At 26.5% G+C, this 15339-nt stretch overlaps 1 protein-coding gene and 2 non-coding genes across 3 annotated transcripts; all 3 read right to left on the bottom strand.

Annotated features, from left to right (window-relative positions):
* Positions 1-12076: 12076 nt before the first annotated feature.
* On the bottom strand, positions 12077-12158 carry TRNAS-AGA. The gene has a single exon. It is a non-coding gene; the product is annotated as a tRNA-Ser (tRNA).
* A 77-nt stretch (positions 12159-12235) lies between these two features.
* TRNAS-AGA lies at positions 12236-12317 on the bottom strand. The gene has a single exon. It is a non-coding gene; the product is annotated as a tRNA-Ser (tRNA).
* An 868-nt stretch (positions 12318-13185) lies between these two features.
* Positions 13186-14661, bottom strand: LOC114177103 (NHP2-like protein 1). Its single transcript, XM_028062348.1, has 5 exons — positions 14507-14661; positions 14274-14394; positions 14068-14171; positions 13593-13724; positions 13186-13450 (listed from the first exon to the last, which is right to left on the bottom strand). Exons 1-5 carry the CDS (start codon positions 14507-14509, stop codon positions 13424-13426), a joined length of 387 nt encoding a protein of 128 aa, XP_027918149.1. The 5' UTR covers positions 14510-14661; the 3' UTR covers positions 13186-13423.
* Between the last annotated feature and the right edge of the window lie 678 nt (positions 14662-15339).

Here is a 15339-nt window from a genome sequence, read left to right as displayed (position 1 = left end):
TATCCTATTATTTTCAAAATAAACATACTTATTGAATGTGTCGTATCTGATACACATATCATATTCGTGCATCATACGTTAATAAGATAGTTTTTACTGTGAAAGATATATCGCCATAAAAGAATTTCTTATGGAAGTTGAAAGAACCGAGAGCTAGGTAGGTTCACTCCAAACACTTATCCTTCCATCAAAAACAAATCATATTCATATATATCATCACCAACCCTTGTTTTCTGCTAAACAGTGTTGTCATAAAACTCTTACACGTGTTCATCCATATGTATTTGGTCTAACTTATCTTTGCCAACAAAAACCAGTTCTGATAACAATATTTAGCGGAAATCAGTGTTGCCGTCAGTTGTTTTCATTACACATGTTAAGTTCTCTTACCCACCCATGATATATATGTTGCTTTAGTTAATGAACTTCCACTCTTGTATTCTAACAACCACTTTGTTCCTTGGTGCCACGGGGGTTGCAAAATTAGTATTTGGTTAGCTCCTGATTTTCTCTGTCTCAATCATAATATCAGCGATTGAGGAAGAGAAGGAGAATTTATTTGATATAATAGGAAAAAGCGGTGTAGCTTGGTGTATTCAAATACACAATGAGTTAAACAATTTGAAAACGAGTGTTGACTCAAATAATTGATACTGGGTGGGTCCTCAAAGTTGACAAAGAAAGAATCATTATTCCTATCTCTAAATAAAACCGTTGCATGCGGAACATCGACCTTAGCTCAAAAATGAACATCACAACAATAATGTTCAACCACAACCCATAGCCATTGCCCACACTACACAAGATCCATGTGGCCGATATTTCACGTGCAAGCCACTGCCACACGTACCAACAGACAACAACAACATAATTCTGGCTTTGCCGTCCAACCATTAAACCAACATGCAACATGGAAAAATCGCATTCCACTGTATCAATTCCATAGTGCCCAATCAAACACGCAATCCTTTTGTGGATCTACCACTCAAAAAACTTCTAAACAATGTTTCATCACAAAAAATGCAACACCAACAACTAACAACTCTTTAAATTATTTTTACTGGAATAGTATTTATAAGATACCTGACATTACATTTAACATAAATCCTTAAAACTTAATGTTTATGTTTTCTTACATATTACTTAACCTTGAGACTTTCCAGACAACAAATATGTACCACTCACTAATTTATGTGTTCTTGCTATCAATCCTGTTCGTTACTTTTATCACTCAATCCCAACCACTTCGCAGCATATCCATGTCCATTTTCTTATCATGGCATATCATGATTCACGACCCTGCATATCCCAGTATGGGATATTTTTTTTATATTCTCTGACTAACGACTTTATTTTCAATTTTGTTTCATATTATGTGGGTTCTCCCTCTTTTGTAACACTCTTTCTCTTGACGCCACTTCTCTGGTATGTTCTTAAATCCGCCACTACAGGTAAAGTCCACCCACTTGTGACCTTATTTGCCAACTAAGCCACTCATGTGCTTGTGGGTTCTGTCTATCATTGTGTTTTCGCATAATTCAATATGCAGAGTACTCTGCCTCCTAAGTTTCAAACTCATAATTCCCAACCTCTATTTCCTGGCTAAGATCGTTGTCAAGTCAAACACTTCATTATCAATTTTCACTCTTTTCTTCGCTTCTTTTCACTCATCCATTCATTCAATTATTTTGAGAACATATGTAAACATCTCAATTACTTTTTTAAGGATGGTGATATTACAGAAAAAAGATTCACCTTTTTCTTCTTAATTATCGAACCAGGTTAATAAAGTGATACAGATACAGACCCTCCCTTTGCCTATTAAATGTTCACACCTCATCATTTTCAACAACTTTTCTGTTTTATTCATCGTCTTCTTTTGACACAACAAAAAAAAAAAGCACGATTTCAGATTTTCCATAAAAAACTGCAAGAGCGTATCCTTTGAAATCTTTACTTATTCCCCAACATGCCTGCATTTATTGCTGTAATGTATATCTTGATAGTGTTGATCTCATGGACAACATTTTTTCCAATCACTTCAGGGTGGAATGGAATATGCTTAGATATTATTATGATAAAACCAAAAATGGCATAAGTGGCAGCAAAGTGTTGTAACCAGACAAATTTTGAGGATGTGCTTGGTGGAATACGAAGGAATATTATTGATTGATTGATTAGCGCGTACTATGGTTGTTGTGGTTTTGTATAGAAGTATTGTCAGGTGTAAAGTGGGTTGGATAAAGAATGTGAATGATTTTGTGTTGCGTACTGGTTTTCATTTTCACATCCGAAGCTGTGATTTTGAAAAGGGTTAGAAGTTCCAATGAGTGAGGGCCAGAGTGTTGAATGTTGTGATTAGTGGGAAGTAAATAAATTATTTTGTAAAGTGATATGATAAGCCTCCCCTTGATGCGGAAACAACTGGCGATAATGCAGAACATGTGCAACTGAGGATGGACTCAAAAACCTGCAACTTGACTCCGTAAAAGGAGCGTAGTTGGTTCCATTAATTTTTCTTTTTGGATATTGTTCTCTAAAGTGAATAATTCATATTTTAAAACAAACAAAAAAAAGTCAAAATCGAAGTCTTGATAAGGAAAAATATTTTTAATTTTTTTTTGGATATTGTTCTTTAAAGTAAATAATTCATATTTTTAAAACAAAAAAGAAAAAGTCAAAATCAGAGTGTTAGATATGAAAAAAAACTTAATTATTGATTTAATCATTCAATTTGATGTTTTAGTTTATTTTGGTCTCTTTATTATTTTTTATTAAATTTTGACCTCTAAATTTTTTTATAAAATTTAAATTTAGTCCCCTTACTATTTTTTATTCAATTTAGGCTTCTTTTTTTAAAATCATTAAATTTTATCCTCTTTAGTTTGAGACAAAATTAGTAATTAAATTTACTTACAAATTATATGTACATGTTAAAATAATTTCTTTTTTAATTTATACATCAAATCACTTCATCTAAATATAAAAAATTTAAGTATTTAGGTGGAGTGTAAAAAATTAAATAATTTGAATATTCAGGTGTAATAATTTGATGCATAAACTATAAAAAAATATTTTAACATGTATATATAAATTGTAATTGAGTTTAATTATTAATTTGGTCTCAAATAAAATTTAATCATTCAAAAAATTAAATTGAATAAAAATTAATAAAAAGACCAAATTAAATATTTTTAAAAAATTAAATGATTAATTTAAATCGAATAAAAAAACTAAAATAAATCAAAATAATAAATTAAAGAACAAAATCATTAATTAATCCTAAAAAGAGGAAAATAAGTAGGACATAGAGCAAGAAGAACTAGGAGAAGATTTAAAAAACTAAAACATAAAACAATGTATACAATTAACTACATTAATTTTTGTAATGACAGAAAACCAAAACGAAACAGAGATTATTTATATAGGAATCAAAGAATTTTTAAAGGGTTCAGGATAAAACTTGTATATCTATAAAAATGAAATAAATAATTAAATTTTACTTGTTGTTTTGAAAGAGTAGAGCCAATTCATGTCTATCCTCTTACAAACTATGAAAGTATTAAATATTTTATATTTTTAGAAGGTTAAAAGTGTTTATTTCATTTAATATTTTTTACCAACATAATATAAAGATTATTTTAAAGAGAAAGATGGCTTAACATCACTCAATTAAATATAATTTTGTGCAAGTCATTACCATTGAGGGAGAATTAGTGAAGTGTGCACTAATTGCTCATCATTAGTATAATAAAACATTATTTTATCCCCACTAATACAACTTTATAAGTATCATTTTTTAAACTTTAATGTTCATTAACTTTAGTGAATCTTAAAATTCATTGTTCACGTTTTTTCTTACCTTAATTCATCCCATGGGTGGGTAAGGCACGTTTATTTTGCAGTTAACTATTTTTTATTTTCAGAAAACATTTATCATATGTCAGAAGCGATTTGATTTAAATCAAGATAAAATTAATGTTAATGAAGGAACTTTGTGTCCTTACGGACATGCATAAAATGAAATTAGAAAGGGAATAATATGATTAGTCATAAAAAGGATTAGCAGCAAGGATTAAGAGGAAAGGTCGTGAAACTAAGGAGTATAATAAACATTTGGATTAAGGTTAAAATCCGTTTTTTTTTCTCTAATTCGTTTAAAAATTTTAATTATAGTCCTAATTCTTATTTGGCACAATTAAGTTCTTTAATTTTTAAAAATAATCAAATTACATATTTTTTTCATTAGATTAACGTTAACATCATAATTGTAAATGTTGCGTATCAGTTTATAGTATTTTCAATCATATTTATTTTTTAATTTTTATGTTTTGTCGCGTGAACAGTCACATGTTTATCCACGTAATAATGTTTTATATTTAATTTAATTTTTATATTTCAAATTTTGACTCAATTAAATTTTAATATTTTTTAAATATAACAATAATATCCCTCCTTGAAATAAAACCAAATTAATAATTCAACCTAATTATTATATTAGGTCTCGTAAAATAAAATAGATAAAGTCCACCTCATTGGATTAGATACCATGAAACTAACAACTACAATGCATAGTTCGCAAACTTTTTATTTTCTAATTACGAGCGATAAAAAAAATCATTTAAGTAATATATATCATTTCCATATATACATAAATATAATTATTACATATAATTATTCAAATATACAACCATTTTATTTTTTAAATGTTATTTTTAAACTATTGATTAAATCAAAATAACCTCACTATATTTATAAGTTAATTTTATACGTAGAAACAAATGAATATATATATATATATATATATATATATATATATTCATTTATTGAGAAAAATACATTATCAATTAAAAATATTAATGTCCTTTGATCTTAAGTACATTCACACACCCTCCAAAACAATAAGTAAACTTAAACCTTACAACACTTTACTACAAATATAAGAAAAGTCAAATATAAGTTTAAAGTGTGTTTGACTAGGACAGAAATATCATGGACTTAAAGTTCATTATATAGTCACTAATATTCACACTATTGGTTATTTTAAATTATATGAAACTTTTTAAGACATGTTATTTTCAACCACTTAACTATATATATATATATATATATATATATATATATATATATATATATATATAAGTAATTCATTTAAAAAATATCATATTTGTTATAAAAAGAAAGGAGAGATTGTCAACTACCTAAACTTGCAAAAAAGATAATAATACTAAACCACTTTTAGGAGACAATTAGCAATACAATTTCTTTTAATAATTATTCCACTAAGAATCAAATTATTGAGTTACGACATTATTTAATCAACTTTCAGCGTGAATAGAAAGGAAATAGGATGGTAGAAAAATTTTAGACCGTAGTTTAAATGAACTTAACAAATTAATAAAAATTAAGTATATTTTCGGTCTTTGTTGTATTTATAAGCAAAACTTAAATTATTGTCTTTTCAAAATTTATATAAATTATTAACTTCGTAACTAACCGTGGGTTTATATATACTTTCACATGTTTTGATTATATATAGGTTATGTTTATAGTTATTGAGAGATTGTGGTTCCATATATGGTTATATGACATTAGTTTTACATATATAAGATATTTGACATTACTTTTACACAAAAATCTTAAGACAATGATGTTATGGGTCTTTATTTTTGCGTAGTGTTTAACTTTGTCTTTTCTATCCAATGTGAGATTTTTGACTCATACTTTGACTATTCCCAACGATCTTCCCTCAAGGGTAAGTCCCTTATTTTTTTTTTCTTTTTTTTTCATATGATATATTTCTCTTCAGGTGTATGGTGACTCATTTTTCGTTATGGTTATGCGGTCAGTCACTCTGAACCGTCGTCTTTGATATCACTAATGGATTATAGGATTGTAGTCATTGAAAGATTGTGATTTCATATGGTTATATGACATTAATTTTACACATATAAGGTATTTGACACCACTTTTACACCAAATCCTTAAGATAATGGTGTTATGCGTCTTTATTTTTATATAATGTTTAACTTTGTCTTTTCTGTTTAATGTGAGATTTTTGATTTAGACTATTTCCAACACTAACAATATATTAACGGAAAAAAAATGCCAAATGTCACTTTTTAAATTTTTTTTCGCTTTAATTTACATGTATGATCTCTTCTATTTGTAACAAAAAAAAGAAGAAGTTAAAACTAAAAAATAAAAAAATAAAAACTCAATCAGGACAACAATATTGGAAGAGACCTTATACTGCAAAGCATGTTCTAAAGGCGAAAAGGCCTTTGAAAGTTAGGGGTAAAGAGTGACGTGTGAGAGAAAAGGAAATCAATTTTGGTTTTCTAAAACAAATTTAAAAGTGAGAAGAGATTGTTGATCGACTGGTCAAACATGGTTCGCTTAAACCTCACTCATTTTTGTCTTTATTACATACTAATTACAACTTTACATGTCATCCAAACACGTAACACATCAATTCAGTCATATGTTTTACAAAATTAATTAACATCAATAATTTTGAGGCTCATTCTACCATTTCTTCCATATTAATATTAGTCGATTCTTACCGGCTTAAGATTAAATTGTCAATATACTCCTATAATATTTTCAAAAATCTTAAATAATATATAATATATAAGTAGTTTGATATAATCTAAATAAAAATAATTTTAAACTAGTTTTTAAAATTACTTTGAAATATAATTTTATTCTTTTGCCATCGTTATTTTATGAAATTATCTAAAACTAGTTAATATTTAAATAAGGCTGCTTAGATCGAATTACTTAAAACCTCTTAAAAAGATGCTTTAAAAAATAATATTTTCCATATAGAACATTTTGAGAAACGCTAATTATTCCTTCTTCTTTTGTAGACTATTACGCTTTTCTTATCCTTGGTATGTTTATATCATTGTTTTACTCACAATAAACATTTTCCATAAAAAAAAATCTACAAATGGACTTTTTGTCTATATTATTTATCAAAATAATAATGTTTATTGAGTTTAAAAGAGTCGAATTTTGATGAAACTTACTCTTTTGTAAATAAATGAATAGAAAGCAGTAAAAAAACTTAAAAAAAAAAGTTCAAATAGTAATCCATTTTGTATGAGTGTCAAAGTGAGTCAATTCGACTCATACAGATCGACTAATCATGAGTTGAGTTAAAAAAATGTTAGTTTAACTCGGTTTATTGTTTGGTGAGCTAAAAATTTTATAACTTGATCTAATCCATCACGAATTGATGGAGTAGTGAGTTGGTTCACTTACAATTTATTTTTTATTTTTCAATTTATTTTAATTATTGATTATATTACAATGACAGTAAATTGACTTAATTTATTTTTTATAATAGTGGAATCAATGTGTTCACCTAATTCTCAAAATATTATTATAAAAATAATACCTAAATATTATAATATCAATGTATATAACTTGACAACAAATTAAACAATTATAACAAAAAAATTTAAAAATTGTAAAAAAATGTTAGTGGATTAAATGAGTCAACCCACCTTCAACTCGGTTCGAATCCGTTTAATAAGTGTGTTAAGTGAGTCGGGTTCAGTTTAATCTACTTATGAAAAAATTAAATATTTCAACTTTCAGCTCAACTCAATTGAATTCATGATGAGTCGGATTGACTCATGAGTTAAAACTAATTTTAACATTGTGGATCCAAACTTAATTTTTGAAAAGGAAAATTAAATAAGTGGTCCAGATTTAATCTTTTTCAAAATAAGTTTTGTTGTGGAAAAATTCACACATTAATCGGATAAAATTTATTATGTACAACAAAAAAAACCAATATTTAACTTATCAATCATTACCATTTTATAAATAAAAATATTAGTGGTCTTCATTAGCATGGATGACTAAATTGATTTATAAGATATGACCGACATCAATTTAAAATAGTGAATGACGATAATGAATCAGCGGAAACAGAATCATCACTAAGATGCTTAGATGAAACTTTTTCACTGATTAAATTGGAATATTCTTTTCGCACCAACACACGTTATCCATGTGTATTTACCCTTTTTATATTATTATAATATTTTTATATATAATGTAATTTTGGTTACTATAGACGTTGGACTATAATTATCCAATAATGTAAACTAATATCGTAAAATTAAATTAAAAATGAAAATATAACTAATTACCTTTTTATGTATTTAAAATATAAATGTAATAAGATTTACACAATAATAATCATATTCCCTGTTGTCAAATAATTTATTTCAAGCTTTTTTATTTAAATACACTAAAAATTCATTAAATGGTAATATAAATTGTTTGTATTTTGATGTTTGTAATAAAATTCAATAAAAAAAATCATTAAATGTTTGTAATAAAATGTCACTTCATACTACAATCTATACTTAATAAAATGTATATTTGTATTAGTTGTATTTTGATGTTTTAAAATTGACAGAGCATCTAAAAAGTAGATAAATGACATTTTACTTGTTTTGTGCTATTATGATGAATTTGTTTTGAAGCTACATGTTTTAGTGTAGATTCTAGTGTTTTTTTACAAAATTTATTTAAATTAGTTAACTTGTAATTTGGTTATACTATGTTTAGTTTCTCAAAAGGAATTAATTACTCTATTACTTGAATATTAACGACAATGTACCAATTGTTCTATTCAAATTTTGAAATAAATTGTCTAGTACTGAAAAAAAAATAAAAATTAACATGCATTTCTTTCGGTTAAAAACTGTGTACTTAAGTATGCAGCCTTTTTTTTTACTTTGAGAACATTTCTTGAAATAAATTATAAAGATGTGGAAATTTTAATTATCAAAAATTTTTTAACCTGCACACTTATATTGTGTTCACTTGAGAGTATTTTAGAAGAGTGGGAGAGAAATAATTTGAGGATGATTGATGTGTTTTTTTGTAAGATTAGAGAGAAAAGAAAAATTAAAGAAATTGAGAGATTTCATTATTTTTCTTAATTCAAGTTGATTTATGTGTATGTTTTCTTAATGTATGTAAGTTAATGATGAAAATTATCACTAATAATATTATATAATTATCATAATAATGTAAATATATGATTTTTAAAATTATATTACAACAACAATTAATAATCTAAATTTTTAAATTGTTTACAAAAAAAATCAATATGTAAATATATTGTAATGTATTATGTTTTATTAAAGTAATTTTTTTCTGATTTATTCATTAAATATTTTTTATAAAATAAATCTAACTTATCTAAATATAATTTTTCTCTCAATTAAACTTATTTTTTAGTTTATCACATAAATCAAATCACTCATAAATCTTTACAAAATTTATTTCTATATCCATCCACTTGCATTTTTAAATTTTTTGAAGTGAACAACACAAACTTTATTCTCTAATTCATATTTTTTTCTTTTCCTTCAAATCAATCTTCACAAATGAACACACTCTTGGATTTTATTACAGAATTAATTTGGTGTGGTTAAAAACTAACCCCGTTCAAAACAATTAAAAAGAAATAAATAATAGATTTATTTAAACACAAAACTTTACATATATAGAATCTAAATAACAGAAAAACATTTAGATAATTTGTTCAGACTTAACATCACTATATTTTCCTAATATTCGGTATCGAGTGCTCTTGATCATATAATCGTGGTTTAGAACAATTAAAATCTCACCAAATTAGTATTGAGAAAGGCACTTAGATGTGAATAGATATATAAAAGAGATGCTTAGGTTATTTGGATTCTGGTGTATGTATGATCAAACAAGTTATAATCGAAAAACTAAAGAACACGAAATAAATAAGCAATAGACTTACTTGATAACACTTTGACATTGTTAATTATGAAAATGCCAGACACAAGGAAAATGTGGAGGAGAGGAAAATATTTCACCCTATGATTCTAAAGTCTTGAAACTAAATTTATAGGTCATGCCGAAATTTTTTTATCAAATTTGGTTTAATTTCTTCACACCACACCATGCAAGTTACAACACACCCAATCCAATATCCAAGCCGATATCTCGTGATAATTGAAGTGATAAAAGTAATTATTATTTTGAAATAAACTTATATAAATTTTATTTACACACATGGTAGTATTTAATATATAATTTCCAAGACACGTGGTAAGTAATGCATTATTTAAGTGATGTGTAATATTGTAATCCATTATTGCTAAAAGTTGAGCAATAATTTGTTGACTTTTCTCTCCAACCTCCCACCTTAAACAATCGATTAAGAATAGACCTCAACTTAAGATAAAGAGAAAAATAAAAGAACTTGTTCTATTCTTAGTTTTATGTACATGGACTTATTGTTGAGTTATATTTGTTGATATGTTTTGGATTATAGTTATATATGAATTATGATCTGGAGAGATTGTTATTATATATATATATATATATATATATATATATATATATATATATATGGTGCATATCCGATGTGAGCTGATTATATGTATAATATATATATATATATATATATATATATATATAATATTTGATATTATTTTTATTTTTAAAACTTTAAGACAATGGTATTATGAATTTTTATTTTCATATAGTGTTTAACTTTGTCTATTCTAATATTACTTTTATTCTTAAAACTTTAAGACAATGGTATTATGAGTTTTTATTCTCATATAGTGTTTAACTTTGTCTATTCTATTTAATATGAGATTTTTTGACTCACACTTCAATTATTTCAAACACTTACTCGTATCTCTAAAATATTAGTATTAGATAAGAAATTAATGCTAAATTTTTAAATCTACACTAGAAATGGATTTAAATTTTTTTGAAATAGCATAATAAATGTTTTTATTTTCTTTCTTTCTTTTATGGTGGTAGTTTGTGCATAGAAGATAAATGTGATTCACGAACTGTGAAACATGAAGCGGGAGTTGAAACAATGATTCACCTGCAATGGTTTTGTTCACTTAATAAGTGAAGAAAAACAGAGTTGATAAAATGGTTGAGACAAAAAAAAATGGGACTGGTGATGCTTTTGGTTGAACTTTGAAGGAACAATAATAATAAAATGGCCGACAGTGCCATTAATAATACTGCGTTTTAGAAGGCTCACCTGGACGTGTGTCCCAGCCAGTGCTAGATTTGTTTCTATTTCAAAGGTATATCCAAGGATAAGAACAATTAATTTATCCAAAACACTTTATTTTTGGAAACTTTAATCTATTTATTTTAATACTCATGTTTTCATGTTTCTTTGTTTCCATTTAATTTTTTAATGGTCCAATACAAGCTTGGTGCTTTTGTTTTATGGATTTCCATACAAATAATGCATTTGCTAGTTTTGTTATTTTATAAGCATTTTGTCATAATTACAATATGATATTTTTGTGTAAATATGAATAGGACCTATATTTGGATTTTAGAACTTTGTTTTTCTTATTTATTAACTATTAGAAACTAGCTTGATGCTTGGTTTATTTTGTTTCACCAATATTTTTACATTGTTGCTATCTTTTTGGGAATTTCGTGGTAGTGTTTTTATTAACCTAGTTTAGTGAGTTTGAAACTAAAGAATAATACTCTAACATCTTTGTAAGATTAAAATAAAAGATAAATTCTAACTAGTTATCTTTGAATACAGTTTGTGATTCAAACACGTGTAAATGAATTAAAAAAATGTGCAGTAAACGAATATTTTATATTCAAATCATTAAACTCGTTCAAAACGTTAACTAATGTCTTTATAATCTAGCAATAACACACAGGTCTCAAAACATAATATAAATTTTATTACAAAATACTGTGAATAATATTTGTTGCTTTGTACCTAAATTTTTGGTTGGTGTTTATATTGATTTAGTTTTGTTTTTTACCTAAACAATATGCAATTAAGAGTTTAATTAAGGTCATAGTAAAATTGATGGAAAGAAAAATGGAGAGGTAACATATTTCCTCACCTGGATATCCAATAACTAAATCAAATCTTAAAATAATGTGATTATAATTTCATTTTGATAACTTTAAACTATTTTAAATAAAAGATAACATATTATAACTACAAGTTCTACACTTAAATCACGAGATCAAATTTTAAAATTTCGAACAAAATCGTGAGCGGCAGGATTCGAACCTGCGCGGGCAGAGCCCACATGATTTCTAGTCATGCCCGATAACCACTCCGGCACGCCCACATGACGTCTTTCTAAGAGAGGTGTTTTTTATAATTTTTCAAGTTTTGTAAATTCGTCAGATAATGAGAAAAAGAAAACGTGAGCGGCAGGATTCGAACCTGCGCGGGCAAAGCCCACATGATTTCTAGTCATGCCCGATAACCACTCCGGCACGCCCACTCAGTGACGTCGCTTCTAAATTTTTAGAATTTATATTATATAAATATAAAGTAATAAAAGAAATCATTGTTCTGAAACTATTTTAGAACAAAAATATATATAAACAATTCTTACGTTGTATTGTATATGTGAGAAATTTAAATTTATTTATCTAAGTAAATAATTTTATATGTCACCTTAATAAAAGGTAAAAAATAGATCAAATTACATCACATAAATTTATATAAAATATTATACCTTTTAATATATTTTGATTAGATAATATCTTTTGAGACCTATTATTGGATTGAAAGAATCACATGAATTATGTTTACGAAAAAATATGTTCACATGTTTTTTAATATCTTATTTATATGAATGAAAATAAACATAATACATATTTTTTTTATATACATTGAGCTTAATTTTAATAAATTTAACAATGATTGGAGGAATAAGATTCACTTTTTTTTTTAAATAAGGTTATTGGTGATATAACATTTCGTAAGCGCCACAAATTATTATATTATTATAGATTGTATCAATATGTGTGACAGAAATTTGGTAGGTCACAATCAAATTATTACACTATTAATTAAAAAAGTTAACTTTTGGCCTCATAATAAGATTCTATCATTGATATACCAAAACTAAGATAATGAATTTAATTGCCAGAGACTTTGCGTAGCTACAACCGTACTGTGAACTTATGATAATTATTTTTGTTTTATTTTAATTTGTTGAATTAAAAAGAAAACGAAGTATGCAGATACTCCTAAAATTTGTAGCAATGTGTATTGCTGGCTACCACAGAATTCTTCTGAAAAATATTATAGTCAGTTTGCTTTATTGTAGTTTGTTGAATTAAAAATAACAAGATATATGCAGATACTCTAAAAACTCACTGATAAGAATCGCATTAAATAGCATTGTATCAATTTAAAACATTACTCATACCAGTTATCACAAAAATACCATTCGCAAATAACTTTTGACGACATAAAAGAAAATCAATTAGGTTAACACATAAAGCCTATTGGGTAAACATAGCACAGCTCGTCCGGTCAAAGCCTCAGAAGGAGCAATTGCCACAACTCAAGAAGCCCATCATACGGATTATGAATTTTTCAGATCAAAAGCTTCTCAATAGCATCCTGCAAACCAATAAATAAAAAAGACTCAGAAACCAATTTCGATAAACTATACATATTTTTGTGTGTGGCAATAAATAATATAAGTGACATTTGGTATCAACAGGGCAAATCTAAGAAAGAAAAGCAAAGTGCATATGCATACCTTTAGTTGCTGGATTTGAGATTTCAATTGGCTTCCTTCATTGGTTGTCACAGAACAAGCAATCACTGGCCTAGTGACCCCACAGGCACGCCCAAGTGCTTGTTTTGATGGGACAAACACATAGGGCACGTTCTAAAAAATTCAAACAGTGAGAAACAAAAATCACAGTAACATCCAATTGAAACGAATCAGCAGGAATGGTTAAAAAAGCCAAGTATTTTTCAATTAGCCACACCGGCAAGAAAGATTTACAAAACTGATTAGGTTTCACTAATATCATAACTATGCAAACCATTCAAGGTTATGGATTTGGCTCATTATCGCTCATGGCTACGCTAACACAAATTAAGGTTCAACATTTGTCTAGCAGTAAATGAAACATCTCAAAACAAGGTTATCAAACAATTGTAGATGCAATTCTAAACAATATCAAATAATAAATAGCATGTGGCTACTTATAAGGAAAATAATATACCTTGTCCTCAGCAAGTAGAGGAAGATGAAGAAGAATCTCAAGCGGCTCAGTATCAGCAGCCATTACAACAAACTCAGAGATACCTCTGTTGAGGGTCTTGGTGGCTGCAAATCCAATAGAAAAAGCACATTATTCACTTATCATACACAGTGAAGATTAATAATAAAAAAAACGTTAACATAAAGCAAATACAATTAGCTAGTTACCTTCATTTGCACCTTTTTTGAGCTGCTTGTAGTTTGCAGCTTGCTGAACAAGATCTAGTATGGTTATTGTGAGCTGAGCATCAGCCAAAGGGTAAGCTTTGGGGTTCACTGGTTCTCCTGTCTGCGTTTTGCACCAACACAAACACAACAACGAAATTCAACAATCAATTAAACCTTTCAAACAATGAGAATAGAATGAAAAAAAAAAATAGCAGAAAAGAAGAAGAAGATACCATTGCTGATTGAACGGAGGCAGGAGGGCGTTAGGGTTTTTGGTTTCAACAGAACGAGGAATAACAAATGTTGGGCTTTTATGCGGATTGAAGTCGCCGTTGCAGGATCTTTCTTTGACTTCAAGGCCCAGCAATATACTGGACAAATCTTTTTTCTAATATTTGCTTAGAAACAAACAATTATGTAATACTAGTAAAGTTTGTGCTTTTGTATATTTTAAAGAAAAAATAATATTAATACTAATTGTTATATAAAAAATAGATTATTATACCAGTAATTATCTTAGTATTTGAATATTTATTTTTTATTTTTATTTAAAAATATAATTAAGAATTAAATACAAAATTGAAATATGTATCATTTAATACATTATTATTTTTTTATTTTGAAATATGATTAAAGATGAAATAAAAATATAAAATGTGTATTTTTATATATTAATGTGAAAATTGTGTTGCACTGATAAAAAAAATAGAAACTTTATGCTTTTATATTCTTTAAAGAAAAAATATTCATATATTTTTTCATCAAGAATAATAACAGTGGTTATATACAAAAAATAACAGAAAAGATTACATAGTCACTTTAATAATTTTTTATTTTTATTTAAAACCCAATTAAGAGTAAAATAAAAATCAAAATATTATATATATAGATGCTTCTTTATTGTTATAGTTTTTGTTTAATTTTAAAATAAACTTAAAGATGAAATATAAATATAAAATATGTACTTTTATATATAATAATAAGAATAATAACAATAAACTAAACAATAAAAACGGATTAAGTTTGTTTTTTTTTCTAAATGCAACTATTTGTTAAAATTTTAAAT

Source organism: Vigna unguiculata, chromosome 3 (assembly GCF_004118075.2).
Source record: "Vigna unguiculata cultivar IT97K-499-35 chromosome 3, ASM411807v1, whole genome shotgun sequence".
Classification (NCBI taxonomy): Eukaryota; Viridiplantae; Streptophyta; class Magnoliopsida; order Fabales; family Fabaceae; genus Vigna; species Vigna unguiculata.
The sequence above is the reverse complement of the archived record's forward strand: the minus strand, read 5'-3'. Positions and strand labels throughout refer to the sequence as shown.

What these genes read in the sequence shown, in the direction of transcription:
- LOC114177103 (XM_028062348.1), bottom strand. An exon ending in CAAAAAAGGTGCAAATGAAG is followed by an intron (nt 14,172 to 14,273) that starts GTAACTAGCTAA and finishes TTGGATTTGCAG; the next exon opens with CCACCAAGACCCTCAACAGA. An exon ending in CTCTACTTGCTGAGGACAAG is followed by an intron (nt 13,725 to 14,067) that starts GTATATTATTTT and finishes TGAATTTTTTAG; the next exon opens with AACGTGCCCTATGTGTTTGT.